Source organism: Cyrtonyx montezumae, unplaced genomic scaffold (genome assembly GCF_038088225.1).
Source record: "Cyrtonyx montezumae isolate F1298 unplaced genomic scaffold, pur_monq_1.0 scaffold_0, whole genome shotgun sequence".
Taxonomy (NCBI): domain Eukaryota; kingdom Metazoa; phylum Chordata; class Aves; order Galliformes; family Odontophoridae; genus Cyrtonyx; species Cyrtonyx montezumae.
In genome coordinates, this window is record NW_027071824.1 from 34,882,046 (window position 1) to 34,898,776 (window position 16,731).

A 16,731-nucleotide genomic window follows, 5' to 3' on the forward strand; every position below is an offset into this window, starting at 1 on the left:
CTTTTTGAAGCATGCTGTCCAGGTCTTCCTTGCATTTCTTTGCAGATAGTTACCACCATGTTCAGAATAAATGACACGTACTCTACTGCAAGACCAGTATGACTTAGGGTTTTGAAAATATTTTATAAGAAAGGAAAATAAAGTCTACCATGGCCTTCACCAGGCCTCCCCACCCCAACAGTCAGCCACTGCCTCCATCATGGTCTATTTGACACCAGGCAGCCCCTGGCCCGGAGGTTATTGGGGTTTTTGTAAGCAGCTCAGTGTGGCAGCATTTCCCTAGAGCTGGTGACAGGAGTCACTGGCCACATGCTCACCACGCAATCCTGTAGTTCTCCATATGTTGCTGATGATGAAGTGCATGATGTAAGAGGCTCAGCTAACTTAGTTTCAAATTCAGATACTGACTGCTGCACCTATGAAAAAAAGGAAATAAAAAACAGTCTGTAAACAGCAAGAAATACAGACATGTTTTACATTACATTGCATAAATATTTTGTGTCAAGATAATGTTATATTTTAGTCTTTTTGTAGTACTGACTGTTTTTTTTGAAGTTAAAAGATCCAAACCATGCACAGCTCCTTTGAATTGAGTCAAAATAACATTTTATTTCCTTGTAACATATCACATACACATGCTAACAACCTAAGGTTTAAAGTATGGAATTTGCAAATATTAGTTTTACCACTGTAATATCCAGAAGAATCACTTAGATTTTCTAAAAGACAGTGTACATTTTTGAGTGTGTATATTTCAATGTCTTCCCAAACCTGCCTTTTAAGTCATTCAGAGCAGAAGTTTACCTATAGAAGTCTTGTGATTACCTTAAAAAGCTACTCATACATTCTAATTCATTCTCTTACAATATAGCATTTTATATTCAATTTTGGAAAAACAGAACAGTTCTGTAAATTGCAGTAAATAACCCATTAGATTTTGTATTGTCTACCTGCTCAAGAGCTTCTTCATATTTCTGCTGTGCTGATGCTTTTCCTGTGATGGTTCCTTCCAATCTCTGTGCGTGTTCTCTTAGCTCTTCCCAATACCTTCTGACGTGAGTCAGTTTGGCTTTAATATGTGCACATTCTCCAGAGGTAACAAACTGGGTAAATGATTTGGCTTCTTCTTCTAGTTCTGAGATTCCATTTATTTTACCATCTATTTCTTTATTAATAACCTAAAATGTAAAGTAATAGTAAACAAAGTACAATTTTTTTTGACTGTAAGAAATACATTCTTCTTCCTTCTTTCATCTTTTTTATTATTATCCCTTATTTAAAAACTAATAGGAGAGCTCATTGACTTATTGAAAAACCTAGTTATGAAAGTCTCTAATATGCCCTATAAACTCCACCCCCCCCTTTTTTTTTTTCCTTGAGATTACATAGGAAACGTTTTAAAATCAGTCTGCAACAAAAACAGCATATATGCTTTTCCTTTTCTAATTTAAAATGATAGTATGGTATAGAGGAAAATAAATTAAATTAGATGCTGCATTAAGGTGATTGTGCTTGTAGGCAGAGGATTAAATAAAGAACCTCATAGCTGTATAAATTGGATTTTACTATGAGACCATTGTGATAGTGATTTTTCATACTCTTCAGTTATCTTTTATGTCCATTACTAAATGCACAATGACAGACTAGTACTGACTTTATATTTCACCAGGTAAAAGATAACAACTTCTTCCTGTTGCTTTTGTTGCAAATAAGTGGGAGACCTGGTAGCTACAATATATAAAAGAGAAACTTAAGGTACTTTTTATTCAGTGTCTGTTTATTCCGAAAACATCTATGAACTTGGAGATATTTTTTCTTCTCATAACAGTATTCTTTTAGTTTTTGCTGTGCTGCATGTCCTTGGAGCTCTCTTCAAAAGGGCTAGAGAACATGCATCAGAGAGAGAACTGAATGAGCCTAAATATCTCATTGAAATTGAGAGGGGAACTAGCATTCTCAGCTTTAACAATATTGAGATATGCGTCTGTATGACAACCTAAAACTTTCCTGAAAATTCACTCTCAAAGGCACTAAATATGCCCACATTAGTACATAATTGCAGGAAAAAATACGGTACTTGCTTGGCGTTAGCTCAGAAATGGCAACATTCAGAGCCTAGAATTATCAGAGTGACAGTACAGAAAAAGTATGCAGCTCTGAAAGCATTTACAGTGTGCAATATATTCTGAATTAATTCAGATTATAAAATATCTTTTTTTTTCTGCAGAATATGAAGCTGAAGAAAAATAGTAGATTTGCCTATTTCAAACTGAAATTATCTAACAATGCAGCAGATACAAATCAGGCAGCACTTATTTACTCCCACGCTCTTCTGTTAAACTCACTCAGTTACATAAAAGAAGGTGTATAATTGAAGCCTCCAGGCTCTCACTGAGTCTGCCACCAGTTTTCACTCTTCGTGATAAATGTCATTTTGTCCACCAGAAATTTCAGAGAAATGCGTAGGTGAAAATTGGGCTCTGCAGACATCATTGGGTTTGGCAAATGATGCCACAAAAAGCAGATTACCAATAATAAGTTTGATAGTTATATTCAGCTGAACCCCATCATTTTTTTTTGTTATTTGTTCAGTCAAATATATCAGAACAAATTATCTTCTCTTTACTTGCAACTCCTTACCAAAATTCTGTTCACTGAATTATGAACTAAATATGCTGATTAGCATTGTGACACAAACAAACCCATTATGAAACTTCCAATAAAATATAGCAATTTCTGCAAAATTAGTAACAGAGCAATGCTGATGAAGACCTCCAGTTACGTCCACATATATTTGAGGTTGTGTGACTCATACCACCATTCATAAAATGGTTTTATTCACCTGAGTTTCAGTTACATACCCTAGATTTTATCAAGGTTTTGTGTCCGTTCACTAAAACATTTATAACAACTACCTTTTGGCCATTTTCATTCTGTTGTTAATGTTTAAATGAAGAAGAATTGTACCAAAATATCCAGAAACTTGTAGGGCTTGCTAGAATTACTCTTCTATCTGCATATAAAAGCACGGAAAACCTTGTCTGGAGCATTGGCCAGAGGGTAATAGTGGAGCTTTTTTAGGCTTCATTTAGACAGGCAAGAATGATTACACTGTAATGAAATATTACTATCATTTGATCCATTTATTTTCTGTCTTAAACATTGTAGTCCTATATAGTAACTACTGACAAATAAGAAAAGATGATAATGTATACCAGTGGAATAAATGCATGTATATGCAAGGAAGCTACTTTTGAGCTGCTGTAGCAATGGAACAGAAGTTCAAACATTGTTTTATTTTAAAATGATAAAACTTAAATTTTATTAATTTGGTCTATGTGATCTCATGATCACATCGAAAGCAGAAATGTCTGTTGGTAAAAGGTCCATGACTGCAATAATTTACAAAATTTTGTACTTTCTGAAGAGTAGGTAGGTCACAAATTATAGAAAATTGTAGTCCACTCAGCATACTAAAAAAACTCTTTTCCCTTAGGAAACACAAAGCTCAAAGAAGGGACATTTTCACTTGTGAAAGAATACTGAGACTTTGAAATGGAAATGTTTTGACACAAAAACATGCACTTCAGTTTGCGACCAGAAACTAGAAGACTATATATGTCCAGAAGTGTACATAGAATTTAGGACAGTGTAAATATAATTGCAATAAATGGAATATAGATTTGCAAGCTACAAAAAGCAATAGTTTCTTTATTAGTTCATAATGAAAGATACATAAATCAAATAATAAATTTAGCTTGAAAGATTAAAATGAACATCAACATCCATTAGATGATGCATGCTTAATTAAAAAAAACACCTATATAGAGTTTGTATATATGTATCTACTTTTTCACTAAAATAAAATGAAAAGTATAAATTCAATATTTTTAATCATTACGCACAAAGACTATATCTGTAAACTAATTGCTAACAGACAAGGCAGAAGAATTTTCCATTAACTTATGTAAAATGTTACTGCTCAGTATCTTCATATACTAAGAGTGCCAACAGTATATCACGCTTGTTCTGAAACATAAAATGTTTGTTCTCCCTTTTGGCCTCTAGCAAAAAAAGATGAATTGTTCTTTAATGCTTTACATAACAATAACTAATCACCTTCATTTGGTTGATCTGTGTGTCCAAAGGAGATGAAGCTGTTTCCAAAGTTTCCAGTTCTTTTTCTTTTTCAGCTATCCAGGTGGACAGAGCTTCAAAATTTTTGCCAAAATGATCCCATTTGTTTTTCATCATTTCCATTCTTTTAAGACTAAAATTAACCAAATTAATTAGAGAGAATAAACAGTTTAATATTCATGCTAGAATAAAAATATAACTAATTCAGACTACAGGAGGTGCATTCTAAAATATCCTTGTTTTAGAAGAACAAGGTGTGCACTTAAATTTAAACTCGGATGGTGCACCTGCAGTCAAACAATTACATTAGCCATAGTGAGGACACCAAAAGGTGAAACAGAATACAATTTTATTCACCAGTTATATGGAAAGCATTTCATGAAAGCAGGAAGTATATAATATAAATCGTATAAGTATGATTTATATGAAAGTATATGGTGTTTTGATTATATCAGATGTCAAAAATGGAAATAACTGTGCACAGATTTTAGTTGACAGAGCCTTTAAATCAATAAAACAGAAGAGTTATAATGAGTAAATTAGAGAAGTATATGCTTTTAGCAGTGATTGATGGCTTTACTGGACTTGCTTTTTTTTGTAACAACAATCTACCTATTTTATAGGAAATCTCTGTTTTCTGAGGCAAATTATTTGATACTGAGCCAAAGAATTGAGAGATACAAGTAAACTACCCCAATATATATATATGCTTTGAAACACAGATCATAGATATGTTAAAAAAATACGTATGGGACTGATTCTTATATCCTGGATAGCAAAGCATCCCAATTTTTGGTCACAAATAAGAAGTCTAAGTTCCTTAAAAGACATAACATTAACTTCCCATGTACAAGTTTCTGTTAATTTCAGGCAGTGTAAAAATATCAGTGCCAGTGTGGGTCCCACAAAGAGCGTATAAAACATGATTTTTTCGTTTCACTGAAAATACAAAAACATCATTAGAAAAATTTGAATATTAAAAAATTCCACAATATATTTTTCCTTTAAATACAGCCTTAAAAACCATTCATTTTGAAACAAGTTTTTATTTCATCTTGTATTTCCATTAGCAAGGCTAGAGGAGGCTGCAAGAAATGATGTCACCTAAAATTTGGACTTGCTATTTTTTCTTATTTATTTTCAAATAAATGCCCCTTTTCTGTTCACTGATATAATATGCACCATATGTATTCAGTTTAAACTATTGGGAAAAGATTATTGATATGAGTTACAACATAACTCTTACACACTGATTACGTGTTTTGTAGATTAACTATAGAGAGATGTTTATATTCATGTTTTGCAGAAGGGATTTATTTTGTTTATTATCTGTTGTATCACAATACCACAGACACTCTGTATAATCCATACATTCAGCTAAAACTTCTTCCACATTGAGATCAAAAGGGAATATCAGCAACAGTTCCCATTTAAAAGTAGATGCCATTATTTAAAATATTCATTGTTGGAAACAAATTTCCTATATAAAAGAAGAACACTAAAGTCACACTATTTTTTTTTCAGTAACTTTGGAGAAAAAAGAGAGAAAATATTCAGGAAAATATGGTAAAAGTATTGACTGCAAATCATTCTAATTACTTCATCCTGAAGAGAACAAAATATAAAAATAAGTTAGACCAATGGCTATTAAGTTAAATCTTTCTGCAGAGGCTAATATGCTCTGTTTTACAACTGTTCTCTGTTTAAAAAATGTCCTTTCACACAAGAGAGGAAAATGCAATAGCAGAATTCACAGTAGCATGACAATGGTCAATAAGGGAAAAAGCACAAAACAATAATTATGGCATTGGCTTTTGCTAATGTTCAAGGTGGGATACTTGGTATTCCACCACAAAGTATCTTCTCAAATTTGTATAGCAAATTGATCTAAAAAGTAAGACAACATAGAATAGGCCCATATTATCCATCATTTGCGAGTCAGCTCTAAAAATACAAATTTCAAACACATACAAATGCATGTGTATATAAAAAATGGCAAAAGCTGAAGAACGAATAACTTTGAGCTTAACTTCTAGTTACTTGGGAAAAAAAGATAAGACTTTTACAAATGCCAAAAGCTACAAATATTTACAGCAGTTAACAACATTTTCTTGGAATTTAAATATCACTATTTTAACCATAGTTTGGCAAATTATGCCTTCTTAATTTGCAATGGCAGAAGCAGCTTTTGATAACGTCCATGAAATAAAATCTAGGCATTTAACTAAGATAAAGGCACTTCTTGACACTCGTATGAAGAAAGTGGAAAATGAAAATTGAAAACATGGTAGACATTCTCATATTTGCAGCGAGAATTTTTGTTCCCAAAAGATTCTAGTATTTCAGGAATTAGATTAATTCCCAGGGCTTAAAGATTAGAACTGTGACAAGATAAATTTAACTACAGTAGATTTGTAAATAATATATTATCTAATAAAGATTTATTTGCACGTATTACTTTTGACATATTTGATACTATAATCTGGTAGCTATGCCATGGCAACTTGAAAATGATGGAGCTGATGAGACAACGCAAAATACTAGGAAGGGGTTTTAGAGATCTAATACAATCTTATAGAGGAAAATAAACATTAGGACTTGTTAAGAACATACTCTTCTTCTAGAGTAACATCCACTTTTTTCACTTGTTCTTGGATAGATTTTGCCTGCTGTTGCAGGGCTTGTTTGCTCTTTGAACCGAGCTGTATCTCAGAAGAATTCTTCACCAGATTTTCAGCTTGTACTGCCATGGCTTCACTGTGTTTAGAAAGTTCCTGTAATTATACAAAATATATTAACTATACAGTTTCATATATTTACACACAAAATTTTTCCTCGTTCTTTATGGTTGAAAAAATGTTCTGCACAGAATTACGTGTGCCCTAAACATATATTATGAATGTGTAAATATACAGAATGAATGTCTGAATTTTTACCCACCACGTTGCATTTAAGAAATGTTAATTTTAACAAACTATATTGAATAATATATAGCAAGGGAAACTATATATATACAAAAGACATTAACCCAACAAATGGAAATTTATCCCATTGCTCTTTGAGAACTTTTTTTAATGAAATTTGGAATATTATACGTTATCAGTAATCATCTTTATTTAATCTTTAGACCACCCTTTACAGAGACGACTTTGTAATATCTTTTACCTTGTAATTTCACTTTGTTTAGCAACTATTTTCTATTATACATGGTAAATATATAAACATGGTCAGTAAGATGAGTACAATTTAGCATGACTCCAACTAAGGGTAAAAATGTCATGAAAAGCAGGGCACTCAGGAAGGTCAATCACTTGTAGTAGTAAATAAAATGGGTGAGGATGATCCTCTGGTATGAAGATAAACTGGCTTATGGCTTCCACATAATGGAAGTCTCTCCTTTGACTTCTCAGGGATAGACAATTTCTAGTTGGTGCAAGCCATGTGATTTTGCCAAAGACCTATGCATGTCAGAGCTTGATTCTGCTTAGCTCAATAGTATAAATGACTGCTTAACATAAAATGGGAAGTTCTCAAAATCATTTTATTCCCTATGTATTTACTTCATGTTCAGATTTTGAGTAATTCTATAATCTTTTCATGAAATAATTGTTTATCCCCAGAACAGTCTCTATGCAGTCTCTATTCTGTTTAGGTAATTCATCCCAGCATTAACAGTAAATCACGTGAAGACTGTACACAATGCACTTGGAACATGCTAACAAAAAAAAAAAAAGTAGAAAGATATTTCAGCTCCTCTATTTCACACAAGTAATACCTTCGTCTGATCCAGTTCTGAGGAGAGGCTCTCTAAGCTGCTGAAGTTTAAGATACGTTCAAGTGCACAGCTTGCTTGATTGAGATATTTTACTACTGTTTCTTTGTCCCTTTCAAACTGCTCCCATTTATTTATTGTGACCTACAAAATAAAACAAGAAAACAAATGAACATACAAAAAAAGGAACCACAAAAACAGAAAGGACAAACAAGCAGAAAAAAAATATGTTTTAAGGTACTAAAGAAGGAAAAAAAACTCAGAAAAACTTATCATAAAATAAAACTTTCTTCTGTAATGCTATGAATTCACATATGAAAACACTCTGAACCTAGTAAAAGTTTTCATTTTCATACTGATTCAAGTGATGTTGTACACTTTCTAATCTGCAAGGAATACTGAAAAAAGTTCAGATGTTTACATCTGAAGTGACGACTGCAGATCTTTATTGGTTTGTGGTGGCAGGAATCAGAAGCATCTAAAATTTTTCAAGACATCTTATGAAATAAATTACAGTAGAAAGTTAAGAAAAGAAGGTACGCACACCTAAGAACATATTTGTTCTTTTTGATCACGTAGAATTTTAACCAACAATTTAATGACTAGCATTTTGTTGAGAGTTGCAAGAATTAGGATGAAGTATTTATGAAAAATCAATTATTTTCTTAATTCTGAAACAAACTACTGCCAAATTAAGGTTTTATATATGGAAAAAAAATGGTTTTCATTATTACTTAAAGTTACTGAGGCTCTGTTGATTATGCTTCGCATCATGTGTTTTAACATGGAATAGTTTTGATGATTAAACAATTATGTGAAATAGTGGACACCTACATCACAATTCTTATTAGGTAAACGTAAAAGAAAATCCAGATATAGGTGTAATAAGCTTTAAATTCTGGAGTCTATTCAGTGGCGAGTTAGTTACGCAGCCTAAAGAAATCAATTCAATTTCTCTGAGACTGCTTTTTCCTTCTCTAAATTTATGATGACAGTAATTATTCTACAGTCTAGTTGTGAAGATTATATTTGTGCAATATCAGATGCTATTACTTTAACATTCAACCCGAGTACTCCAAATTAAAGTTCATGGTAATTTTTAATAACCAGATGAGACAATTATTCCACTGAAACCATAATACAGAGATGTCTACTAGAAGCATTTATTATGATTGAAAAGCTGGGACTTATAAACACTTTCAAACAAAATACTAGTTCTTTATTAAGACATATATAGCAGCTTCAAGAATTTTTGATGGAAGGACTGACCACTAAGTTTGTAAGGACCAAGATTCAGAGATGAGAAAGTGAGTTCTGACTATTTGTATATTACTTTTTCCCACTAATTAAAAAAAAAAAAAAAGTAGAATGAAGTAGATAGTTGTTTTTTGTTTTGTTTTCAAGTACCCACTTGCAATTGCTCTTCACGTTTCTCCATAGTCTGCTGCATGTTCTCCAGTGTTCCTTCTAGCTTTAATAAATCTTCCTGCATTGTGCTTGGCAGTCCACCTTCAATCTGCAATTGTTTAGCCTGGAAAATTTGCTGTTGCACACCTTGCCTCTTAGCACGGAGTCTCCTTGTTCTTTGCTAGAATCACCCAACAGGAATATTCAGACTTATCATCTCGTTTGGTGAATGTACAAAGAAACCACTTTTCATGGTTTGCAAGGGAGTATGCAATGAGAACAATGAACAGGAATAAACTGTAGAAGTATTACTTGAACCTCATATACTCATAAAGCACGTGATGTGAACTCTGAAAGATATATACACTTTATGTAGCATACAAATAGAAAGTGGCAATATATGGCCATTCATACTAAAGAGTGTTATAGAAGCTGGAAAAGTTGAGCAACCGCAGTGGTGTCACAAGAGCATTAAGTTGTCATTCATCCTCTGAGTAGCAGATTGAAACCTAAGACTGTGATAAATGTGATATATCAACCTGCATTAGAGAGCAGTAGAAGGGTTCCCGAGTTGCATAACTTATTCCTTGATATGTTTTGCTTTAGAGAATTAACAGAAAATCACAATTATTCCTTGTTGTGAGTCTTGCAAACTTTAATAATTTTGGCACTGGACAGAATATAATTTCGTCATTACATACATTCTGCCTAAAATAAAATGATGAAATTTGGATATTTATGAAGAAATTGCTCTACCTGATGATGAAACAGTAATTGCTGAGCTTGCAATAAACTTTCCGTATCCAGGATCTTTTCAGCTTCTGCTTGGGCTTCCTTAGAGTTGTTGATTAACTCTTCAATTGCACTTTTCACTTCTTCTTTGTATTGGACACAATCTCCAACAGTGCCTAATGTTCTTTCAATCTACAATTAATTATATTTTTTTGTATTTCATGTTAAACGGTACATCTCTACTTTTAAGTGTACATATGTACTTGGAATACCTACTGCAAAAATATAGTGAATTGTCTGAACTAAAACCACTTTTGTCTCCAGAATTCATAGCATACAATTTCAGCTTTACACTGGTGAGTGAAATGTAGATTTAAAATGCAACTCTGAAGACCTTTGTATTCTTTAGGCTTACTCCCTACTACATTGCCACAAGGCAAAGAGATGCCTGTGCCTCTTGCAGATGAACACTTAGAAAGTATGTGCTGTCATCAGCACTAAAAGCTGATTTAGTTTCTGAAAAGCATATGCTACTCAATTCACGAAGAAGGTTTATCACCTTTCAGACGTTCTACAGCAAATCCCCAGCTAATTACTAACATATTAAAGTACACTGTTACCTTGGTTTTATGGACTACAGCATGCATGTGGTGGAATTCCCAATCCTAGTTCACAGAATTTTTTGAAGAAAATGATATATTTATTCAAGATATCAGAAAGATCTTCTCTTTTCGTATGACCTAGCTAACTCTTGTATCTGATTATCAGTAAATGGTATGTCCTGACAGTTTCTGTAATTTAAGATTTCCATGGCATTCTAGAACTAAGAAACAACTTTATTTCCATCACCCCTTACTCTATCATTCTCTTCCCAGTTCACATTCACTTCAGAGGATCATTCAGATTCCCTCTGGCTTTGACATTTGGACATTTAGAGGAAACGAAAAGCCAAAATACTTTCTTATAAAAAATACGATATTGTTATGCATACCCTTCTTTTTTTTTTGTCACTAGGAAATCAGAACAGTGGCTCCCACTTATTTTCCAAACAAAGTATGTCCAGAAGTCCAGAAATATTTGATTAGACAGATGAAACCTTTACACATTTAGAAAACCTAAATGGTCTTCACAAATTGACATTAACTATAGAATTTGAAGTCAGAAATCTTTCTCTACACTGGACTGTTTTCCAAATAGATCTGTTTTGGTCTCTAAGTGTAGGAGGTATCAAGTTCCTCCTAATCTTTCCTTTTAACGTGAAAGTCATAAAGCAGTAAAGTCATTGAGATCCCACAGAAATAAAGGGTTCGCTGGATTTTGAGAAGTTCTACTTATTTGGCCAGAAATCTGCCATGACTTCTGTAGTTCCAGTATCTCATTACCATTCAGATCTCAGACACCTGCAAAATTTTTCTGCAAATTCAGTGTATGCTCAATATTATAATGATTGGAAACCACCTCAGTATTTATTGTTTCAGCACAAAAGACACAAACCAATATTAAAATCAAGTTGGATATCCAACAGTTGATGCACATTGCCAATGTTAATTAAGATGATTTTAGAAAATTATCTTTTGTCTCTAAAATATTGACATTTTGATATTTACTAGGATATACTCCATTCCCGTAAAAAAAAAAAAAACAAACACAAAACTACCATCCAATCTAACAAAAACAAACAAACAAAAAGACAACAAAATACAATGCTGTCAGTAATTTCTTGATGGCTAGTTGCACAGAAACAGTTTTCTCTTGTTGAATACCTGCAGTTTAACTAAAATTTCACAGTAGAAAGCTTGTAAAGCCATGACTAATGTCATTTTGTGTGACATAGTAAATGGAGATTTCTTGTTTTCCTCATACTGTACCTCAGCCAGCACATCAAGAAGTCCTTTGAAGTCACTGGAAAGTTTACAAAGCTCATCTTCTGTTTTTCTGGCCTCTGCATCAGTACATATTGTAGTCATAACTGCAAGTCTAGATTTCAGCCAGCTGTGATTTTCTCCCTGCTTTTTAATATGCTGCCTGATTTCCTACAGAAGAAAAAAAACATTTTCTCCAAATAAACAAAATATTGAGTACCATTCATGACATCAGTTCAGAAATTATTAATACAAACGTACTATTTTTGTTCTTATCTTGAAACATGAGAAGCATAGTATCTGTATACTTTATTTGATTATGTTCCCACCAATGGCTATATTTTTGCTCAGCAGACTTTACAGAGCTATTGTCTATAAAGTAACAGAGGAGTACTTTTGTCTTCACAAACTTTTTACCTAGAGAAGACAAATAGATGGCAGATACCATGTACATATTTTTCATACATCGATTATAGTTACAGTTTAAACTGTAAATAAAGCTTTCCTAAATGCAAACTTCATACGACATTAAGTTCTGCGTATTTTTATTATTGCTTATTTTAATAGCTGTTTTCACTTAGATTTTTTATGGCTCTTTTTTTTTTTTTTTGTCTTTGTCTCAAATCTGATGATAGCCTGCTGGCAGATAAACTGCATGAAGAAAAATCAGACGCTTTGTAACATGAGTATCCATTAAGCTAAAAATCTTTCTGCTCTATCAAGGTCACCCTAATTATACTTCCCTGAACAGTTAGCCTTTAAAATCTGTTTGTGACTTTCACACAAACTGTAATGGTATGTAATATTCCTATTTTGGCTCCTATCATGCAGGGGAAGAAAAAAAAGTGTGTTAACTTTTATCTGAAGGACCAGAAGGATGAAACCTTCAGGTTTCCTACCATTTCTCTTACCAATTACGAAGGCAAAAGTGAATGGTAGTCTGCCTCTCCTACTACATTATTGTAGAAGAGATGTTTGCAACAGTAGCCTTCCCTGAACGTGCAACTGTAACTTGATTATTCAATTCCAGTCTAGAAATTTTGGCTTTTCTTAGTTCAAAACTTTTAACAGCATATGCAGCAGAATGAGGTGCTTTATCTACTTGATTCTATATTTTGAATGTTCTGAATATACAGTTAAAGGGACCTTTTATTCTCTAAACTATAAGAAGTAACCACTTCTGCAAAAAATTATTGCATGTGGAAATTTCTCCTGGAAATGTTTTTAAGGAGTCCAAGAATCAGCAGAATTTTATCTACAGTCTCCATACTAAAATAGATGCACTACTTCGTAACACATGTTGTATCTAGTCACAGTTTGAATGACTGTAGCTTTGTCAGAATATAAACCAACGACTCACCCCAACAGATGATTTAAATTGTTCGTATTTAGCAGTATCACTGACACTTTCCTTTATCCTCTTTAGCTCTCTTTCTGTAGACGAAATCCAATTTGCCAATTCAGAAAATCTGGAATAAAACATCACATAATGCAAAGCAAGAAAAAAAATTAGACAAATACAGTCACCACTAAACAATAACCTTTATACTTACGGCAATAATTATAAAGCCATCAAAGTCCCTCTATAATATGTGGAATCACTACATGAAGTATAATTACTGGTAACTTGCTGTTAACAAAACAATATTTATCATTCTTTATGTGGATCTATAATGACATTTAGAGGAGTGATGACACAAGACGCTACCAGACCCATCTAGGAATTGACTGACACCTGTTTGTATAGCTCTTCCAGATGTCTGAGTGCTCTGTAAGTTTTGTGTATGTATTGTCTATCTGAGATTTGAGCTCCTTCAGGATTCGTTGGCTACTTTCCAATGTAGCCCTCACTGGATCAGAAACCGGAAGTTTATGGCACAGTTCTTCAATCCGTTGTAATCTTTTCTCACAGAGATGGTAAGATCCCTTGTCACCAAAGAACAACTGATGGGAGACAAAGCAGAAAAATCAGCAAAAATACAAATTGGCAGAATTCATAAAGCTACCCAGATTGCACTGTAAGCTATAATAAGCTCCTAGGTCATATATGCTCCTAACTGAGCTCCTAGGTATTAGCATGAAAGAACCAATTTCAAATGAAACTTTTTGTTGAAGGCTCAAATGACTGATTGAATTTTGTGGTGCATAGCGTGTTTGGTCACACCTTCTGTTTAACATTTACATTCAGATGTATTTCTATAAATACCCACTTGATGGCATATAATTCATACCTTGTGCTCCTCAATCATCCTTTCTTTGCCTTCTCTGGTTTGCACCTTATTCTGTCGAGCTAGTTCAGCTTTGCACTCCTCCACTGTGACCAGAAGCTTGCTTTTCTGAACTTCAATCTTCAAATGGATCAAATGATACGGGGCTTCCATTTGAAGATCCTACACTCCCACAGGTGCAGTAAACAACCAAAGAGATAAACAATATGCCCATTACCTCAGTGTGAAGTTACTACAGTTAAGTTATCTGTTAACTCCTGATATAGAAAAAGTTTTTGTAGTTTTCATACTTGTATGAATATATAGGATTTTCTCAGTATTCATTTAAGAAAATCAAATAATGGCTACTAATATCTAATATCTCATATATATGATAAATGCACATATTTGTCAGACCAGAATATACACATTATGTATATATAAAGACAAGTCTCAGAGACATCTTGATTCTTGGCAAGATATTCCAAATATTTCCTGTATGAAACCAATGAAGTGAACAGTAATAGTGTAGCTGTATTCACACCTGCTTCCAGAGGTTCCTGTTTGTGTGCCAGTGAGAAAACATTTATTCATTATTCCAGCTTTGGCCTGCAACATGCTGTAGCAGGCAAAAAAATAAAAAATCCATAGCTTATGAACAATACTTGTTCTGTTCTTAGAGCTTTTGGCAGATGACACATTTTAAACTGATTGTCTGATCTCTTACAAATTTTTTTCTCTTAAGGTAGGGAAAATAACTGCAGTCATCCAATATCAGCTTAAAGAACAGCTAGCATCTATGCTCAACAATTTTTTCTCAAGTTAAGACATAAAAATTCCAGAGATATAATTCAATGTTACTCACCTTCCACTGCCTATGGAGTTTTCTCACAGCTTCCTGCAGGCTGTGTTGCTCTTGTTCAGGAAGGATGTCAGTAAGTTCATCACAAGCTTTCAGGAAGGCATTTAGGACTCTCTGGTCCAATTGGTTAAAAAATTCCTGAGTTTGAAGTGTAAGGTACAAAGGTGAGAAGGTGAAGCTGGGTGCTGATACCTGCCTACCTTGAAGCTCCCTAACACACTCCATAAAGTTCAAATCTAGTTCTACTGCACCAGGAAAGTGGAATTTTAGCTAAGGTAAACTTCTAGCTATTTATAATCCAGAAAATTAATCCATTCTGGGATGCCTAGACAGTATACTGATACAGTGTTTTAAGAAAATAGGTTTTAAAGACACTTTGCAATGCTCGTAATACTTTATTTTGCATTTTCTGGTAGCTTACTTTCATCAGTAAGAGGGACTATTATTATTATTTATCTTTTCCTTTCTCAATCTAAATATTAGTTTTATCTGATCTGTATAAATTCTACGTACGGAATAAATCCATGGCATTTTTTAAATAAACTAGGCTTTTTGCACTTAAAATTTTTCATAGAAAAATCAGAGAATTTACTCACGCTATGCTTTCTGAGAAGTTCTTCAGGATTTCCTTTTTCTTTTAAGCAACAATTGGCAATCTGTATAACTTTCTCCAGTTCTGCTCTAGACTCCTCAAATTTCTTCATCAAACGGCTATTTGCTTCTATATTTTTCCTCCAGTCACCAGCTTTCCTGACCATATTCTGAGTTATAAACAAAGAAAATGAGTGGACACTTTCTCATTGCTTTTTATTTACCATTTTACGATTAAAATGCATTTACTTGGTGCCTCTATTACCAATATATTCCATTCAGAAATGTTTCTCTTTCCCCTTTCAAACTCACATTTTCCCAATTTTGTTACCTATAGGAAGAATCACACTAAATTATCCACACTTTTATTAAAAATGGGTAGCTATCTGATGGAGATATCTGTGATGCTTTCAAAATGTCTATACTATTTGCCTAGCATTTTCTCCTAAAATGTAAAGTGTAAATGTCAATTTCTTTCAAATGTTTAAGAATTTGTCATTGCATTTTTCCTGGCAGCAGACTACATCCTTCTGCATCAACCTCTGCTTAAAAGAGGTGCAAAGGAAAGTGAAAGAATAAAGGTGGTTTAACCTACAGATCCAACCACTTCCACACTACAGAAATTCTGATCCAAAGGAAGTTTGTACAGTAATCTCAAGCAGGCCACACCTGTATCCATATAAAAAGCTGCTAAGACAGAAAAGCTTTGTGACTTAGTTTCTACTTCTCTTGTTTTGAAACCTTAGTCATACTGCATTAGTGAGTGGTTACAATTCCATAATCTAGTAATAAAATTTAACAGAAGAAATGAAAAAAATCACCAGTTCAGCTGCACCAAGGTAAATCCAGTATTGTGTACCAACAAAAGACTTTAATTTCTCACCAATTAATTACTCATTCCAGTGTTAGAACTTGTAACAGTTTTACCCAGTAAGCTAATAAAATCTGCAAATGTCAATTTAAACATATCACTAAGACTTTTTAAATGTTACAGATAACTTTGTGTATATTAGAATCATATAGGAATGCAGTCTTTAAATGAGAAAAAGCCAATTTCTGAAGTCATACATATTTATGTCTGGGTATGCTGAGAGAGAAATCATTGTTCATCCTTACAGAACCAGAATAATCAATGTTTAACATAGTAAATTTCTGGAAGTA

At 33.3% G+C, this 16,731-nt stretch overlaps 1 protein-coding gene across 1 annotated transcript in view; it reads right to left on the bottom strand.

The window, feature by feature from the left end:
- Positions 1–16,731, bottom strand: part of SYNE1 (spectrin repeat containing nuclear envelope protein 1) — a 276,072-nt gene that overhangs the window by 171,605 nt on the left and 87,736 nt on the right. The window contains exons 22-34 of the mRNA XM_065732123.1: positions 15,576–15,740; positions 14,983–15,117; positions 14,142–14,300; positions 13,646–13,854; positions 13,271–13,379; positions 11,917–12,081; positions 10,073–10,240; positions 9,321–9,497; positions 7,913–8,053; positions 6,751–6,911; positions 4,120–4,270; positions 951–1,178; positions 318–416 (exon numbers count right to left, since the gene is read on the bottom strand). Of these exons, the coding sequence (XP_065588195.1) occupies positions 318–416; positions 951–1,178; positions 4,120–4,270; positions 6,751–6,911; positions 7,913–8,053; positions 9,321–9,497; positions 10,073–10,240; positions 11,917–12,081; positions 13,271–13,379; positions 13,646–13,854; positions 14,142–14,300; positions 14,983–15,117; positions 15,576–15,740 (2,067 nt within the window). The remainder of the gene's footprint in view (positions 1–317; positions 417–950; positions 1,179–4,119; positions 4,271–6,750; positions 6,912–7,912; positions 8,054–9,320; positions 9,498–10,072; positions 10,241–11,916; positions 12,082–13,270; positions 13,380–13,645; positions 13,855–14,141; positions 14,301–14,982; positions 15,118–15,575; positions 15,741–16,731) is intronic.